The sequence below is a fragment of the Orbicella faveolata genome, unplaced genomic scaffold, assembly GCF_042242905.1.
Source record: "Orbicella faveolata isolate gen_17 unplaced genomic scaffold, um_ofav_v1 contig_3, whole genome shotgun sequence".
NCBI classification, from domain to species: domain Eukaryota; kingdom Metazoa; phylum Cnidaria; class Anthozoa; order Scleractinia; family Merulinidae; genus Orbicella; species Orbicella faveolata.
In genome coordinates, this window is record NW_028301558.1 from 21,528,358 (window position 1) to 21,546,619 (window position 18,262).

General features: G+C 40.3%; 2 protein-coding genes across 3 annotated transcripts; both read left to right on the forward strand.

Annotated features, from left to right (window-relative positions):
- Positions 1–1,094: 1,094 nt before the first annotated feature.
- On the forward strand, positions 1,095–1,424 carry LOC149106854 (uncharacterized). Its single transcript, XM_089298093.1, has one exon. The coding sequence runs from the start codon at positions 1,095–1,097 to the stop codon at positions 1,422–1,424; it is 330 nt and encodes a 109-aa protein (XP_089154219.1).
- A 1,357-nt stretch (positions 1,425–2,781) lies between these two features.
- LOC110069388 (uncharacterized) lies at positions 2,782–18,132 on the forward strand. Of its 2 annotated transcripts, none has more exons than XM_089298162.1 (15): positions 2,782–2,906; positions 3,503–3,672; positions 7,856–7,943; positions 8,595–8,669; positions 10,542–10,639; positions 11,306–11,416; positions 12,110–12,236; positions 12,818–12,897; positions 13,288–13,362; positions 13,955–14,069; positions 14,827–14,903; positions 14,994–15,060; positions 15,694–15,776; positions 15,960–16,037; positions 16,575–18,132. In XM_089298162.1, exons 1-15 carry the CDS (start codon positions 2,786–2,788, stop codon positions 16,653–16,655), a joined length of 1,446 nt encoding a protein of 481 aa, XP_089154288.1. In that variant the 5' UTR covers positions 2,782–2,785; the 3' UTR covers positions 16,656–18,132. The 2 variants fall into 2 exon arrangements, with proteins under 2 accessions (XP_089154288.1, XP_089154289.1); XM_089298163.1 differs by lacking the exon at positions 2,782–2,906 and adding an exon at positions 3,374–3,395.
- The last annotated feature ends 130 nt before the right edge of the window (positions 18,133–18,262 follow it).

The window sequence follows — 18,262 nt, forward strand, 5'->3', positions numbered from 1 at the left end:
TCACAAAGGTTCTCTTAGAGTTCACAATAACGTCCGTATCTTGTCATAACCTGATGAAGTACGTTTTCGTCTGGAGTAGCAACTAGTTAACAAGCGCAATGAAACAGTAATATAAGAAAATTGAAGCAGCAAGTACTCCGATAACTTTCGCGTTAGACTGTTTCAATTTTAAAATGAATCATCTTTAACGAATACGGAATCTGTTAGCTAGTTGACGTCTGTTAAACCCATTTGTAGCCGGCCGTCTTTTCATTAATATATTTCCAGAATTACTTATATCGTCAATAGACGCATTCTTTCATTGGGGTAGAGTTACAACTGAATGGCATGAAAGAAACTGATAGTAGTCGTAGTAGTAGTAGTAGTAGTAGTAGTAGTAGTAGTAGTAGTAGTAGCAGTAGCAGTAGCAGTAGCAGTAGCAGTAGCAGTAGCAGTAGCAGTAGCAGTAGTAGTAGCAGTAGCAGTAGCAGTAGCAATAGTAGTAGCAGTAGCAGTAGCAGTAGCAGCAGAAGTAGTAGTAGCAGTAGGAGTATAGCAGTAGCAGTATAGCAGTAGCAGTATAGCAGTAGCAGTATAGCAGTAGCAGTAGCAGTAGCAGCAGCAGCAGTAGCAGCACTAGTAGCAGTAACAGTAGCAGTAGCAGTAGCAGTAGCAGAAGCAGTAGCAGTAGCAGTAGCAGTAGCAGTAGCAGTAGCAGTAGCAGTAGCAGTAGCAGTAGCAGTAGCAGTAGCAGTAGCAGTAGCAGTAGCAGTAGCAGTAGCAGTAGCAGTAGCAGTAGCAGTAGCAGTAGCAGTAGCAGTAGCAGTAGCAGTAGCAGCAGTAGTAGCAGTAGTAGTAGTAGTAGTAGTAGTAGTAGTAATAGTAGTAGTAGTAGTAGTAGTAGTAGTAGTAGTAGTAGTAGTAGTAGTAGTAATAGTAGTTGTATAATCGTAGTAGTAGTTGTAGTCGTAGTCGTAGTCGTCGTGGTAGTCGTCGCCGTAGTAGCAGTAGCAGTAGCAGTGCCGGTGGCGGTGGCGGTGGCGGTGGCGGTGGCGGTGGCGGTGGCGGTGGCGGTGGCGGTGGCGGTGGCGGTGGCGGTGGCGGTGGCGGTGGCAATGGCAGTAACAGTGGCAGTAGCAGTAGCAGTAGCGGAAGTAGTAGCAGAAGTAGTAGTTGTAGTAGCAGTAGCGGAAGTAGTAGCAGAAGTAGTAGTTGTAGTAGCAGTAGCAGTAGCAACAGCAGTAGCAGTAGCAGTAGCAGCAGCAGTAGCAGCAGCGGTAGCAGTAGCGGTAGCAGCAGCGGTAGCAGCAGCGGTAGCAGCAGCGGTAGCAGCAGCGGTAGCAGCAGCGGTGGCGGTGGCGGTGGTGGTGGTGGTGGTGGTAGTAGTAGTAGTAGTAGTAGATTGGTGTCATGATATCACTGATCTCCAGAGGTTAATAAGCTGACACATAAAGACCAGCTAAGACGTATTTTGTTAATAACGTCATGCCCGTCAAAAGATTTAGATCCCTTGATCATACGGGCGAAAATTAGACTTTTCTCACTGTTAAGCTGTGAAGGAAAACACACAAATATAATGATGAGGGCTGCAACAGGGGCGTAAGCTCCAAATCTGACCGCTTGGTCAAAATGGCTGTAAAGCTAAAATTGATATCGAAGTGATAACAAAGATACATCGTGTTTGCATTTTACACCATGCATTGTCTTTGTGGTGTTTTTCGACTTTTCTACATATTCTGGAGCATTTTAATCGTACTTTAATTATAACCGTATTTTGATTTTTAGGCTACTCTTACCTGAATTATCGCAAGAAAAAACTACACGAGCCTGCCTGGATACTGCAACACTTGAAAGCTTGAAGAAAGCTAGAAAGCTCAAAATTTACTCCCAATCTGTCCTACTTGCTGTAAAATTTCCCAAGGGTGTAGGCCAAAACGTACATTACAAATTCACGCGAAAACTAAAAAACAAAGCGGATATATTAACTTTTTTTCATTTAAAATAACAATATGCAATAGGATAAAAGTAAACGAAGGACCATCCACTTAAAGAATAATTAAAAGCCAATAGGAAATCAGCCCACCTGCTCACGACTGTTAAAGAATTACTCAGTTTAAAGCAGCTGAACCAAAGTACGGCTGTAGTTAGTAACTGGGTATTTCCGTTTGCTTTTGTACATCATGGAATCAGGAGATGCAGTTACAAGAACTGAAGCGGTGTACAAATGAAGAAGGAAAGATAATTAATAAAATATGAAGCAGGAAAAAGCCCCCCCGTAACATCCGCTACCGAATCGAAAAATGCAGCTCCTTTTTTCCTTGGTGGGAGCGAAATGAAACTATTCCGGAACTAATCATATATGCGTATCAAGAAGAAACCCGATAGGGACTGGTGAGAGGGAGTAATTGAAAGACCGTAGAACAGTTACTTTTTTCCAATATCGCTATTTCCCGAGAATTTCCTGAATTAAGTGATATTTAAAAATATTTTATCTTGCAGTATGTCATTAAGAAATTCTGTGAATTGCTGGTAATTTGCAACGTGAACGGACGCTAGAATATTCCCGGGAAAAATGGCTAGGTCCCAGGAATATTTCCACCAAATGTAAGGAATTTTAATTTGAAAAGGGTTATTTTACGTTGAAATGAACTCAAAAAATTCATGGGATTTTTCGAGGAACCATGACTGTACCCAAAGATTTCTGCGAATTCTAGAGAAATTTTCAAAAGTATTGAATTTTTTTTTCATTTCCCAAAAATCATTTCGCGCCGGCAGGATAGGTGAAACAGACTTAACCTGAAATTAAATGTTTTCAGTGGGCTTTGGTGATGTTAATCACAGTTCTGGAAGACAATCAAGACGAATCGAGCAATTTTGCTGCGTAGTGACAAGCCGAGACCATTACTCGTTAGAAACTTCATTTTGGGGTACGAAAATGCCTTGATATTATATTTCAATCACATTTTTCCATTTTTCTACTTTATAAGTAACATATGATCAAGGAGAAACCGATCTGGGCGCAACGCCATGGCAGGTTTTCGGATGTTTCCTTGTTTACATGATTTAGGGAGAGTTATATATGTAGAGACACAGTGCGCGAAGCTTAGCGATCAGTAACTAGCTTGATATTCTCAAGGCTGCTCAAAGTAATCGCGCGTTGTTAAATTCCTTCATTTAGGAGTGTTAAAACGTTGCTGAGCTCAAAGGACTCTAGTCAGTTCACAGTTGTTATGTTATGCATGCATGCATGGATGCAGACACTCACTTTCGCATGTCGTAGTAGTATCAAATTGTTCATTAGAATGACATTTATCCTTAGAGATATTAGCAGAGTGCTAGCAGATAAGAGTTTCAAGATTATGGTAAACGTAGGGCGAATGATAAATATATTTGCCGTTTGAAGTCAGAAATACGAGGTCAACTTGATTCGGAATGCGCCTGTTCGTTATATAAAGTAAATTAAAATGATAAAGCTGCATCTGTAGACGTTTATGCAATGCTTTTGTTTTCTTCTCGTCCTCAGCAAGCAAACGGGTTTCTGCTAACTACAAGATGCCTTTAGACACAGTGTTATGCCTCGATACCTCGGGTTCCATGGGCACGAATAACAATGAGGGTATCAACCAGCTCAAAGCTGCCGCACTCAAATTCCTGGAGGGAGTAGAGGAGACTGCAAGACAAGCCAACTTAAAGGTAGAATCGAAGTGTGAAGCATTAATTTGTGATGATGCTTTAATCCTAAAGAACTACATCTGACAGAGAAATCTGCTAATCGGCCAATAGGAGTATCGATTAAGTCGTGTACGGTTTTGAAGAAGAACGCTTTGCATGTAATTGTAGAATCATAAATATTATATACCATATAGTTTTGTTTGTATTGCTGAATTCCAATTCAACACCTGATAAATTCACTGGTTGCACCTTCGGTCATTTTAGCTTCTGGGACAGAATAAAATTTTACAGTGGATATTTTTACGGAAAAGTACGTTTTACAAGCTCATTGTCGTAAAGCTTGTCTTGGTTAAGTTTAAAACAATGAAATTACACTTATTGGAGAATGAGGACACCAGTGAAGGTGAATGATAACCCAAATAAGATAAATTAAACTTGCATTCCGAGTGTTTCTTTTATAAATATTTTATTGAGCAATTCTAAGAACCAAGAAATTATTCAATACTTCAGAGTATCGAAAGTTCAGTGTGGATGATGAACGTTTTGCGTGCAACATCCAGACAAGCTATAATTATTTGCTAATTCAAGAAGAAGTTCTGGGGTTTTAACGGCTTTCTTGACACGCCGATATATTGTTTCAGTAATCGTGACTGAATAAGTGGCTATTAAGGCGCACGCGCAAAATGAGGATCAGAGCAAGCAGTTCGTGATACGTGATTGGCAACAACTGCAGCTAAACGTTGCTTCTGATCCTCTTTAAAGAAGACTTTGTGATATGTGATACGATCACGAAATAGGGATTCCTCTCCAAATACAAACATATTTCTGTTTCCAGTCAGCCGGGTAGACAGAGAGTGTTTAATATGTCGATGATTCCGATGCTTTGCGTGTGTCTGCGCTTTTTCATGTGTATTATCAGCGAGCTAAGTGCAGTCAGAGTTTGTGTTATCGATCATACCGCGATTGGACATGTGACTTTGTTACTTTTATTGCCGACAAAATCGCAATGGCAGTGATCTTTTCACCTGGTTTCAGCTTCTCGGAACACCTTTTCTTTCGTCTCGACGAACGGTTGTTTAATTAATAGATTGAACGATTAATAGACCTCATTCGCCGCCTCTGTCATTTGGATGTCACCTGGTCTCTATTGGGTAGAAAAAAAAAAAAAAAATGAGATCCACTTCGAATACACTGAAATCTCTCACGGCATTTGGGTTTTTGCATAAAATTCTGAAGCCAAGCAGCCATGGTTCATTTCTGTTGTGTTTGAGATTATATCACGGTTTTTCTTAGAATATAAAACTTGGAAAGTAAGGGAATATTACAGAACTTTACTGCAAGTCGGCTAAGTTTCAAGAATGTCCTATTTAAGGTGCTTTTTTACGGTCAACCCTCATGACCCTCACGGATATTCGTCTTCAAATATTTTCATGAACAAGTTCATTCTTCAACTTTATTATTCGATTAATTTTGAATTTTTGACAATCGCATTCGTCATAGTATTAGAAATTCGAGAAAATATAAGGAGACGAGCGATTAAGCAGATGACTATGCAGACAGAGACATAACTGTAACTGTCATGGCAAACGACATGAGATCTTAGGTCTTCTGCAGTTTGTTAACAATTCCATTTTTTTAACAAAAATTTCGAAGTACACGCTGCGTTACATGTTTATTTTGGTTTTGCAGCGATTAAATTACCCAAAATCAGGCACTTAGCGAGGTTTCTTAGCTTACGTAAACCGAAGGCTATCCGTTTTCTCCCTTTACGAACGTGTATTTTTACAAAATTAATCTCAATCTCGAAGAACTGATTAATCTAAAAATGGTTCTGAAACTTTTGCAAAAAGCGAAGATTTTTGTGGTCCAGATTATAGCGTTTTTCTACCCAAGCAGGGCCATTCGTCTCGATGTTGTTTTGGTTTTGTTCTGTTTTCACAAATGAATACAGATCAGGTCTATCTATTTAATCACAGTTGATTCATGAACTGATCACATAACGGCTGCATTCGCAAGTCATTGGTTGTTGTCAAATGTCCGATTTAGGGGTAATTATTTCATTTCAGTCATGACCATGACAAATGCGTATAGGTAGCTGTCAGTAAACGTATATCAACATAGGTAAGGACCATTATAAATTTTAAAGCGAGGACGTTCATAATGCGAATGGGGGGAATAGATCTCGGTTTCGCAAGCAATGGACGCCGGGTAGCCATCGCGCGTCAGAATGTACAGAGTTTGTATGGGAATCCGATGACAAATCATATATGTGCAAAGTTAAGTTACAATACAAAAAAATTGCAATTACAAATCATTAAGTGACGTAACTGTGCTAGAAAAGGGCCAGTCACGTTTCAATTATCCTCATGTGATTCTTTTTTCGTGAAGTGGCGCGCACTTGTAAGCCGTGTACAAGTTCGCGGAAAAAAATGCAGACAAAGGTATGAAAAATTAAACAAAAGCCCTCTGAGAGGACATGTTGTTACTGGACATTGAATAATCACAATTGTGCAAAACAGAGTCGCAGGGTTTTAGCTTCGGTAAAGAAAGTATTGTTTTTAAATTTGAGTGTTTGACCTTTTATGTTACCTGCATCATTGTGCGCAACACTAGGGGGTCGGGAAGCCCAGGACGGGAGTAGTAAACGTGACTTGTATGGGACCGGACCAATCAGAAGGCCAGATTTCGCCCACGTGACCGCTCTAGACCAATCAGATTGCAGGATTTCAATTAAGATAGTGGATAAGGAAATGATACTCAGTCCCTTGCTCGGCCAACCATTTGGACCAATCAGAAGACCGTATTTAGACCACGTAACTCTGCAAATTACAATATTAACCCTAGATGATAACAAATCACACGGAGACAAAGGCAAATAACAGGAAAGAAATCAACTCTCAACAATTTTTAACGTGGTGAAAAAATTAGTTACAAAGCGGGACATGTGCCGAGGCCTAGTGTTCGCGCCCAAAAGTTTAAAATGAAGCTTAGTATGTCTAGCAAAGGGGACACGAGGGAGACAAGTAGGTTTTGTACAACATTGCGTGTGCGTGGACGTGTGCGTTGACGTGTGTTTGGCCTTAACGTGGACGTCAGTGGAGGGAGGTACCCTCTTCCCCTGCTGGCCACGTGCCAATGACGTCAGTAGAGGGGGATACCCCCATCCTCTTGCTCGTCTCGCGTCATCTGATGGCGTCAGCTTTTTTCTCTCTCGTCAGTTGTGACGCCATCATTTTTGGTCAGCGGTTTAATATCCCGCGTGTGGTCATTTCCGAGAGTTCATGTAAGTGTCACGAAGAGTCCCCCACCACTCGGAGATGAAAGAGAGCCCGAGCTACTACACAACTTTTAAAAAACGAAATAACAAACACGAAAAAAAAAAAAAAAAAAAGGAAAAAAAAAAGAAAAGGAAAAGAAATCATAGAATTAAGCAAAACGATGAGGAGAGGTATCAATCTTTATTGGAATTTATGATTTATGACAAAGCATTCTTCTTTACTTTTGAATGTAATGGAATCCATACTACTTGATGGTTGGTAGTGTTTTTGTTAAAATAAGGACCGCGTGTTTCTTAACTATGCGCTCCATGTGGTACCCAGTCTCTTGGCACGTTGGGGTACAAAGGGGTGGGTGTACCCACCCCTTCGCGAACTTTTAGGCCAGGAACAAGTTCGCGGAAAAAATATATATACAGGCAAATGTTTGAAAAAATTAAAAAAGTCTAGTATCTTGAATTTTTCACTCATAAATTGTTCAGAATTCAATGTTTAAGAAGCTTACTTGCTATGGGATTGCTATAAATGGGAACAAGGGTGGCGCAGTGGTGAGAGCGCTTTCCTCCCGCCAATTTGGCCGGGGTTTGACTCCTGCCCGGTACCGTGATGGTACCGTGAGTGTACAGGTAGCCATTTTGCTTTAAAAAACGTCAACAGTTATCTTATACTCAGTTTCAGTTTCTCAGAAGATGTTTTCTTTCGTCTTTACGTTCAAGGGGGCATTGTTTAAGCTAAGACAGCCGTTAATTATGGACAGCCCTGCCTCTTATCTATCCGTCCATCGTACGAAAGCAATAAATTTTGTTCAATTTGTCTGATCTAATGTACTTTCCAGTGATCATTAGCCCTTCATCCAGGCTCGTTATCCTTTTAGTGACGTTTACAGCTAGTGTTGTGTTGTAATTTTAATCCTTTACGTTTACAATTAGGAAAACGTTGCAATTGTCGAGTTTGGAGCCAAAACACAGATTTTACACAGCTTGTCAACGGACTATTCTAGCCTTAAAGCAAAAATAGGTACGTTGCTAATGCATATGTGTCCCCTATTCCAGCTTTTATTAAAGAAATAACTTAGATACAGAGTTCAGATTCAGATATTTACAGAACATCAGAACAACTAAGTTTCTGTCATATTTAAGAACCCTTTAAGACCTTATCTGCGTACAGATGTGGTGGTTTAATTGTAAAACAGTTATCGTCATTAATAATTAACCCAGACTGGAAGGGACGGGGGTGCTTATGAGGCCCTCGCCAAGTTTGAATGGTTATAACTTAATAAGGATTACAGAAGCGAACTCCAAATTTTGTGATTTTACCTTTAATATACGACATGCTACTGATCAATCATATTGATGTATCAATAGCAACCACATTTTTTGACAAGCCTTTTCTCCAAATTTCGAATTTTGGTATTTCTTAACGCTCTTTAGCTTTCTTGCATGTGGTAACTTTTTCTTTATGTAGTAACGTTTTTAATTTTTCAGTTTTCTTGGTCAGTTTTGACTGTTTCTGAGCCATTCTTGGTGGTTTTATAACTTTTCATTAACAGCATGAAATGGAGGATGCAAGATAGTAGCTGTAATAGCTATGCCGTCATATTTTTTGGGCATGCCTTTAATCCTTTAAGTTTCGTTGCCGTAATTTTAATTAGGTCTGAATATGTTTCAGCTGGACTTACGGCTAATGGATTGACCCCAATGAAAAATGGTTTGCTGATGGCATTGCAAGAGATTGGAAAAAATGGTGAGTCATTTAATTAACATTTAACTTTTTTTTTTTCCATTTGTACCACGGAGATACTTGTCTTCCTAAGGTACGGAAATCTTCAAAGCCAGCCAATCAAATCAAAGCACAATCGAGGAATATTTTCGCCGGTCAACTTAAAAAAGCTGTGGTATCCCCTTTTCCTCCAAAACAAGACTAGGACATAAGTTAGGACGGCATTGACCAGCCTTCAAATGGGCGAGATATTGTATAGCATAAACTGTAGTAGCCTTTCGTAGTCGCTAAAAGCGCCAGACTAGCTCAAATGTGCGTTGCAAAATAAACTTGGTACTTATCAGCTACTTTACTTTTGTAGCATCACTACTCAGGCTGCCAAGTCTGCTTATCAGCTATAGGAGTTCAGTTGGCTTTCTTCCTTGCAGAGGACGCTCCAACTCTTTCATTACATACTCTTGTTCCTTAGCAACCTTGTCTTACACTCGCAAGTTCCTAGACAGCTCAGTGTCTGTTTATAGGGACCTATGAGAAGCCTGCTAAGTGATGGAGCTGCTTTCAGACTGTGATACAGGCTAGGTTGAATTTCTGTTGCAATTGCGCTGTACCCAATTTAAATTCTACTAGCAGTCCATTCAAGGAGACTTAAGCTTTCAATGAATCTTCTGTACTTCCTTGAACAGCAGTTAGCTCAGTGAGTTCACCCAGGAAGAGCTCTTCTTTATTCTTGTCTCTCAGGAAAATTCACTTCATCCACTCTCTAGTCTAACTGAGATCTGCAGACCTTTTCTAATGTCCTACTTTGGAGCACTTATCACATTTTAATTGTCCAGCTGGAAATTGTCCTTTTGGCTGTAGTTGACCCAGGCACCTTGAACATTGTGCTCAGGTGTCTTCTTATTTTTAGGCTTGAGTGTTTTCTTTTTATTATTCATGTCTTCTTGGGAATCTTTTCCCAATCCGTTGGATAAACGCGGGCCACATTAGCTGGTGGTGGCTCAGATTTTGTTTCCTGTAAGACAGTTTGCCGCTCCTTAATTAACTGTCTCCAACTGCCTGGTTTTTGTAATTGCTTTTTCTAAAGCCCGGTTGCAGTTGTTCAGAGAGCTTTTTTTCTCTCATCCCTACCATGATTTCATCTTGGATGAGATCGTCTCTTAGTGTTCCAAATTGGCAGATCAGCATGCAAGACAATGCAAATCTGTTATGAAATTAGCCACCGACTCACCATCTTGTTAACTTCTTAGGATAAATTTCGCTCACTCAAATATCCCGTTTCTCTTCACCACGAAATGAGCTTTAAACTTTCCTTTAACCACGCTATACTGCTTCGCTTTTTCAGTTGTTATTCCGAATGACACTACGATATTGTCGGCTCCTTCGCTCGTCGAATAAATCAAAGTGTTCACATGGCTCACGCCGTCGTCCTTTTGGTTCAGTCAAGTCGCTTCTCGAAATCGTTAGAAAAGCTTTATCCAGCGCGACCATTCCTCGCTTTTGAAGTTGAATTTTTCAGGTGGTGAAACTTGCTAACTCGCCATGGGTATCTGTTGAACCATGCTCTGCTGTACAGGGGCGGCGACTTGTGGTTGTGAACGGTAAGCGCCAGCTTTGTTGTGCTCTTCAACTTCTTGTGGTTGTTCAGCTTAAGTTCTGGTTTGGTCTCCCATATGTCCGCTGTTTCTGATTCTTCTTAAGTTTAAAGGCTATTGGGACTTGCCACCATGTCGAGTTATTTTGGTTTAAAGTAGTCTTCAGTGAACATGTGGCTACTTCAAGACAACATCTTTAATAACCAACATGCATCTCACACGTAACTAACTTTGACAATACTTGATGTAAGCTCATACAACAAAAACTTCTCCACATACCTTTGTCTTTTAATGTTAACTACAGGAGGAGTGGTAAGTGTAAATGGAAGAAAGCTTTGCCCACGTATCATTCTGATGACTGATGGGAAGCCTACAGATGAAAACTGTCAAGACGGACAGCAAGTAAGAACATCTAAAATAATTAATGGGAAGCTCTCCAAGGGGGCAAGACGAAACAAATCCTGCACTCTGTTTGGCTTTACGAGCAGGCTTTCCAACTCAGTTAAATTACTGGGTCCTGTTGGACCCAGTTCAAACTACGCCAGAGGAATTTGAAAAAGGAGGTTTCATTCTAAAAACGTGTCAAATGTTTTCCGTCCACACCACACCGGAGGAATTTAAAAAACAACAATCACCGGTCATTTTCGTTTTACGTTTGTGGAAAACTTGGTCAGGGAATTCGCATGATTATCGTCTTTGCTTTCGAAAAGCTCCGTTTTCGTGACGGGGGGTGGGTTTAACCGTGGAAAATAAGGCGTGCTTTCACATTTCTCCAGTGTAGTGTGGACGCTGTCTAAGATAGATGGCGAGCTTTATGCAATATAACATTTTAAGTCTTCTACTGACTACTGCGAGTTCGGCCAAGATGGCTGAATGATCCAATATCCAGCCATATTGGCCTCACGTTTGGTCAACATTTATTGTGTTTAAGTAAAATTGACCAATATTGCCGGAAAAACTGGCCTTCTAGGCGTGATTTCAAATTAATATCGAAACTTGAGTACAAACGTCTACAGAAACATGACCTATGTTACGAAATCATTTAGCCCGATCCAATTTGGTCTTCAGGCTTCTATTGGAGTCTTGTTGGTTGCGGAGATGTTCGGGCCTCGCTGGCAGGAGGTAGGCCTTCCATACAAAATCCCCATTGCTTGTGTTGGATGCGGAAGTGCAGATAAGGTAATGTCCACAAAGTACGTTGTCAAACGATTGATTATTTCGTGTTTGGCATTAGCTAAGTTGTCAATTGAGACCTGTATAACGCGTTAGTTTGTTACGTCAAAGGAGGAAGTGGACAATGCGAAAGTTCTCCAGTGCACTTCTTATATTTTGGCACTTAGGTTTGCCAATTGATAAATAGTTGTTTCCTTGTAATTGAGGGTGCCAGTGTATGCTTTTGTTGGTACAGCAAAGATCCTCTTTCTACTAGGATAAGTATAGTTATATTTAGATATCAGAAGAATAAACGGGAAACGTAAACTAACCAAGCACGCCCCAGTTCCAAGCGCTGCCAAGGATATTTTGCAATCGTCTATTAATTCGCCTACTTATATACTTTTGCCTCAGGAAACCTCACTGTCCCTCCTTTGACCCTCTGTATAGAGCGAGCCACTTCAGATACTTTCCTGCGAGAATAAGAAATTTTTCTGCGATCTTCATTCAACAAGAAAACAAAAACAAAAACAAAAATGATTTAAATCACTATGACAAGAAATCGTTACACATACGCAGAAGGGTGCAAAAGGCCCTTAAATCTCTAGATGAGAATGCCATGCTTTGATTTAACTGATATTTAATACACTTTTTTGAAAGCAAAACGAGGGATAGATAAAGGGTTTATTTGATTCCTTTTAAATTTTTTGCCGCTGAAAGCAACTTTTGGAGAGAATTGCACAAACAACTGGAGGGATGTACGTGATGGTTCAAAACATGGATGAGCTCAGCACATTCTTTAAGAGACAGGTGTTGCTGTCACGGTTCATCGCTCAGTTTGCGCATGGTGAGTGACGTGACGGGTACTTTTGTGACAGTTGCAAGGATATGCTAATGCGATATACTATTGACACTCCCTCAACAACCCTGAAGCTAAGGGACATTTATTTTAATAAGTTGCCTCCTCCCTCCAACAAATGCCACCAGAGATCAAATTCCTGTCAAATGTATTAATTGCTATTTATGGAAGCATGGTCGGCAGACATCCGTTTGCTTCTTCGGTGTTATTCTTGTCAACAATAATACTTCATTTCGTCGACCTAAAAATTGCATGGGTGTTTGACCATGGCAGGGTTAGTTATGCTGGTTAACCCACATTCGGACCAAACTGCTTCTGTAGTATCATACTCAAGAAAGAATCCCTGTAGCATGAAGTCGCTGTGAGTATTACTACTCCTCAGGGAAGACATCTGGTCCGAACCAATTCCAGGTTTTGTCGGTTGCCCTAACTGCTCGCTTATTGCAATTGGTGGGGAAGGTATCAAATATTCAATATCGGTTAGATCAGTAGGGAAAAAACAGGTAAAGAAGTTATCGCAGTCACTCTTTCTTGATAATAAGTAAACTATTGCTTTTCTCTCTCAACAGACATGGCTAAGCTTCATTCGTTGCTTGCGTTACAGCAGTTTATGCAGGGCCTCGGGGAAGATACGGATGAAGCTGAGCTGGTAAGATCATGCAACCAACGGACCAACGGAGCGAAGTGATGTATGGACAGAACACGGACAACCAGACAAACGAAAGGCTAAATTGAAAAAAAAAAAAAAACAAAACAAAAACAAAAACAAAAAACACTTTTAGCCGGATTTTGTAAGTGTGCACATCCCTAAAGCTTGACGCAGCGTGACAATACTCCATAGTTTCAATTGCTCCTCTGTATTTGAGGCTATAAACGACAATGATTCTTTGATAGACGTACTCAGACAGCCTAATTGGACAGAACATTCTGTATGACATATTATTATTTTTAGACTGGACAGCATTTAGTCTTATAATCACTCATAACGATTAGAATTACTTTTAAGATAAAATTGATCCGTTTGAGTTTTCTGTTGTAGCGTCCTCTCATGGCGCTGCTCTTGGCGATGTTAGTCGCCGAAGATGATGACGATGACGATGACGATGGAGATGGAGTGAGTCTAACTCGGCTTTACACAACACTTAAAAATGTGGCGATATTTCTGTCAAGATATATTTATTAGACATTTTAGTGTGCACAATTTCTTTACGTTCTTGGGAGTCTCCAAGTTTTTGGGCGGTGATATTGTGAGGACCGTGCGATGAGAATATCGTGACAGTGCGGTCGGCTGCAGTAAGAGTGAAAGTGTCCCAAGCGAGCTTGTATAATGAGAGGTTGGGTGTCTTGACACGGCTTAAGACTGACCTTTAACGAGATTCCACGGTCACGACTGGCAAAAGTTGTAAACTTTAAGCGTGCAATTCTGATTGAGAACTAACAAAGTACTTATAGACGTGCCACCAACTCACAGAAACTGCATATTTTTTTCTGTCTCTCTACTTCTCCTCGTTTATTGTCTCGTTCGAAGAGAAACGTCCAGGAAAAATTTTCTTTTAACAGGAATGTGTTCTACCGTTGTATACTACACGAAACCAGTGTAGAGATTATTGAATAGCGATAAAATCGGCAAAACAATAAAGGAAAATTAAGATCAAATATTGTCGCCTATAATCTAATGATTATTTTCTTTCATTAAATTCCATCAGAATTATCCTAAACCTCCTCCAGTTGGGTCACGTGTTCGAAGGGGAGCACACTGGAAATATGGAAATCAAGATGGAGGAAGAGCTGGTACCATCATAAAAACAGATGGTATACCTGGTTAGTTCCGCTGTCGGTAATGTTTTACCGTAGAATTCTGAAAGTAACGCCCCATGCCCCGAAAATAACGGCTCCCCAAATTAACGTTCATTATTTATCTTCCTAATGATCTCCGGAAGTAACAGTCCCTCCGAAAGTAACGACCCACCTGAAAGTAGCCACCGTTTTGTAACGCCTTCTCAGTCGTTCAGTGTTGCGTTACGCATCCCGTCATCCCCTAGTTCTAATACGGGACTTAAAAAAAAGGGTTCCTCGTGCTAGCAGAACGTTTTCGCAACGTCCGTGTATTTTCAGTGTGTATTTGTAGCTTCGTTACCTGTTTACTCAAGCTTCACCCGAAGCCATTCCCGAGTACGTTCCATTACAGTCTTTGACAATCTTATCCGGACATTGTGGTAAGGAAATCCTGTCATGCCTTACTTTGAACTTTAACATGTTCAAGCTGTAATAATTCGTCCCAACACCGTGGAAAATAAACCGGAGTAGAACTGTTAGACGTGTGGATCGTACCAATGTTTCTCGCGCCCCGTTCTGCATAGAAAGGCGGCCGCTACAGTTTGAAGAAGTCACTAAAAGAGAAACTCTCTGATCTCGAGCGCAGTATGAACAGTCTGATTACAGGACTGAACAACTTAGAGAGTTATTTGTGATTCTGTGGTAATAAAGATTCTGTGGTAATAATATTCTTTTATTTGTATGGACCTGTGCTAGGCCTAGTGATTTGAGGAGTCTTTGATTATATCACGAACAATTTCAGGTTGGGTGGATGTTCAGTGGGACAATGGGACTAAAAACTCCTACCGCTTTGGAAAAGATTCTGCTTTTGATGTTAAGGTAAGACAGATAATTTTACGCTCCCAAAGCGCTTACATTCCTACGTGAGTATTAACGCGTTTTGTATGCAATAACACTGTCAAATCGTAGGTTTGTGATGAAAACAGACGCGTGCTACTTCTGGAGGGAGTTCAAGTGGGATGTCGTGTGATCAGAGGTTAGAGAGCTCACAATGTACTTGTTAATTTTTTAAAAGTAACATATACTTACAATATTCTCTCAATAGCATCATAAAAGAAAATGCATGGCAATCGGGATGCTGGAATCTCAGTTATCAGTTGAACAAATAGATTCCACGTTTCCGTGCGTCTGTTCAGTAATTAATCACAGATGACGTCAAAATACAATAAGAACAAAAAAGTGGCTCACGAGGTGATAGCCGAGTGTGTCACGGACGTTTTTGGCATATTTTGAAGTAGGGCAACATAGAATCTACTTGTTTTATATAATACGTTAATGACGTCATACATGCATGATGTAAGGTCTGTCTTGCAATTGATAAAAAGTAACAACCAGTCAAAATGCGAGAATAATTCGGCATATTATATAATATATATTTGACAATTTGTCAGCTATCATTAGATTTTGCAGATCTCAGATTTCACCTATCAGGCAAAAATACGTCTTTTCTCAGGTAATTGAAGCAATTTTAACAACTTTTGATCACTTTCGACCGGACTGAGCAACAACTCGCGGACACAAACAGCTGCCAGAAAAATCGAAATTTATAGCTTTCCGCCAATAACAGCTCTCCTAGTGTGTTTTTTCATTATGTCTTATGAATTTTTAGGACCGGATTGGAAATGGGGAAACCAGGACGGTGGAGCGGGAAACATTGGTCGCGTCTTCAGTGTTGCGAATGGAGTTGCAAAGGTAATCAAAGTTCTTGCTGATCATGAAAGTAGATTACGCCCTCCCTCCGCCTTTGGTTTTTCTTCTCCAAACCAGTTAAACAAGTTATTGCATGGATATTAGAAATGCTTAACAATTGCTTTGAAAGTAATTCTTTCCTTTTTGGTCTGAAAGGGTTAAGTTTACGTCTTTACCCATGCGCAGGTTCGTTGGCCCAATGGACACACCAACACCTATCGCAACGGTGCAGAAGGGGCAAATGACGTACTCGTTCATCCTGCGGTGAGTTTTGGACGACTAGGTGGAGAAATAAACATAACTTGACTGTAAAAGCCTTTCTGTACGTGTTTGATTTCAAAAGGAACTTAACAGAGCTTCATTTGGTTGCTCTGATTAGTTCGTCACAGCTAGCATACGTTAGAGCCGAGTAAAGGTAAAGTCTGCATAACAGCTAAGTGACCCATCAGGCCGGAGCTTATCCCGGTTTCTCTAGCATGAAGTGACTAGGAGTGTTTCTACTCCCCCCTGGATGGGATGCTAGTCCATCGCAGGGTTAACACCATCATTAAGTTCGCAAGTACCTATTTACACACCTGGGTGGAGAGAGGCACTGTGGGAGTAAAGTGTTTTGCCCAAGAACAAAACACAATGTCCCCGGTTAGGGTTAGAACCCGGACCGCTCGATCGGGAGACGAGCGCACCTACTATGAGGCCACAGCTAATTTCGCACCCAAATTGTTCCTTTTTCAAACGGTTACCAATTGACCTGCCGTACATTCCATTGGTTTTTTTTTTTTTTTTTTTTTTTTTTTTTTTTAGGACGTTGTCATGATACCTTCCTTTTCGCCAGGCTCAACACCACCGCTGGTAGTGCGCTCTGAGTCTTGTTATTTGTTATAAAGCCAATTAGATTCATCGCAGGATTCCTGTTTCGCTGACAACATATATATATAAAACTAAACTCCAGTGATATTGCGTAGTCCGACTCGTTGTTAACCTAATGTAGCTTTGAGAAGTTGAGAATCAATGATTTGTTACCACCTAGCTCAAGCTGATTAAGTGCCTGCCTCGCGTATAGTTAAATTGTAGGAAGGAATGGCTTCTAATTGCAGAACATTCACTGAAATTCGGGAAAGATTAATATTTTTGAAGGGACTAAGCGGCGTAAAAACGATACACGAAAAGGAGATTTCTAGACAGTGTCTATGTCGGCCATACTAGACAAGATTACATTTATCGCAAAGGTTCTCTTAGAGTTCACCGCTATAACGCCCGTATCTTGTGATAACCTGATGAAGTACGTTTTCAACTGGAGTAGCAATTAGTTGATAAGCGCAATGAAGTAGTAAAGGAAAATTGAAGCAGCAGGTACGCCGATACCTTTCACATCAGACTGTTTCAATTTTAGAGGTAATAAACCACACGTGAACGAAGCCCGCCGGGGATAGGGTCTTTCACACCAAGAAGGTTACCTATCTTACCTTCCTTTAAGATAGGTAACCTTCGTTCACGTGTGGTTTATAAGTTTACATGTGCGGGCTGTAATGCCTGTTATGTCGGCGAAACCTCCCGACATTTTTCCACACGCGTACCTGAGCACTTAGCCGTTGATAGGGCCTCTCACATCTTCAAACATCTTCAGAATTCTGAACGTTGTCGCTCATTGTGTTCAATAGACTGCTTTCATATTTTAGATCACGCCACTACCAGCTTTCAACTCAAGATAAAGGAGACTATCCATATTCAAAAAGAACTACCTTGCCTCAATCAGCAATTACACCATGTAAATCTAAAATTATCTTTTTAATTTACACCTTTTCACGTTCTGTTGTTACTATTTGTCTTAATTAGCGTTTTTGGCCTACTTATTATTCAACTTTGTAATCATTCATCCAACTGAAGATGACAGAAGTTCTGTCGAAACATGTCTTTCAAACTTAAAAAATTGGTCGTTTTCCTTAAAATCTTGACTTACAGTATATCGTAAAAAGACGCATTCCTTAATGGTGTTTATGAATTGGTAGAGCAACGGCTAAATGGCATGAGAGAAACTGATAGTAGTCCCTATAAGAGATTGGTGGCATTACATCGCTGACCGCCAATTATTAGTAAGCTGACACAAAGACGACCTAAGACGTAATTTGTTAAGAGCATCATATCCGTCAAGAGATTTAGATCCATTGATTATTCGCGTGACAATTAGACTTTAACATTTCTGGCTCTGTAGCTGTGTAGGTAAATACATAAATGTTATAATGGGGGCTGCAAAAGCGGCCTAGGCTCCAAACACGACCACTTGGTCAAAATGGCTCTGTAGCTAAAATTGATATGGAAAAGAAATGATAATAAAGTTACATTGAGTTTTCATTTTGCATCATACGTTGTCTATGTGGTGTTTTTGGACTGTTCTGGAGCATTGTAACCGTATTTTAGCAGAATTTTGATTTTTAGGCTACTCTTACCTAAATTATCGCAAGGGATACCTACACGAGCCTCCCTCGACACTA

Bases quoted from the DNA above. Each gene is read 5' to 3' on its own strand.
- LOC149106854 (XM_089298093.1), top strand. From the start codon at position 1,095: ATGGCAGTAACAGTGGCAGTAGCAGTAGCAGTAGCGGAAGTAGTAGCA.
- LOC110069388 (XM_089298162.1), top strand. From the start codon at position 2,786: ATGTTTTCAGTGGGCTTTGGTGATGTTAATCACAGTTCTGGAAGACAA. The intron at 2,907-3,502 runs GTACGAAAATGC...TCTCGTCCTCAG, and splicing joins GTTAGAAACTTCATTTTGGG to CAAGCAAACGGGTTTCTGCT. The intron at 3,673-7,855 runs GTAGAATCGAAG...GTTTACAATTAG, and splicing joins CAAGACAAGCCAACTTAAAG to GAAAACGTTGCAATTGTCGA.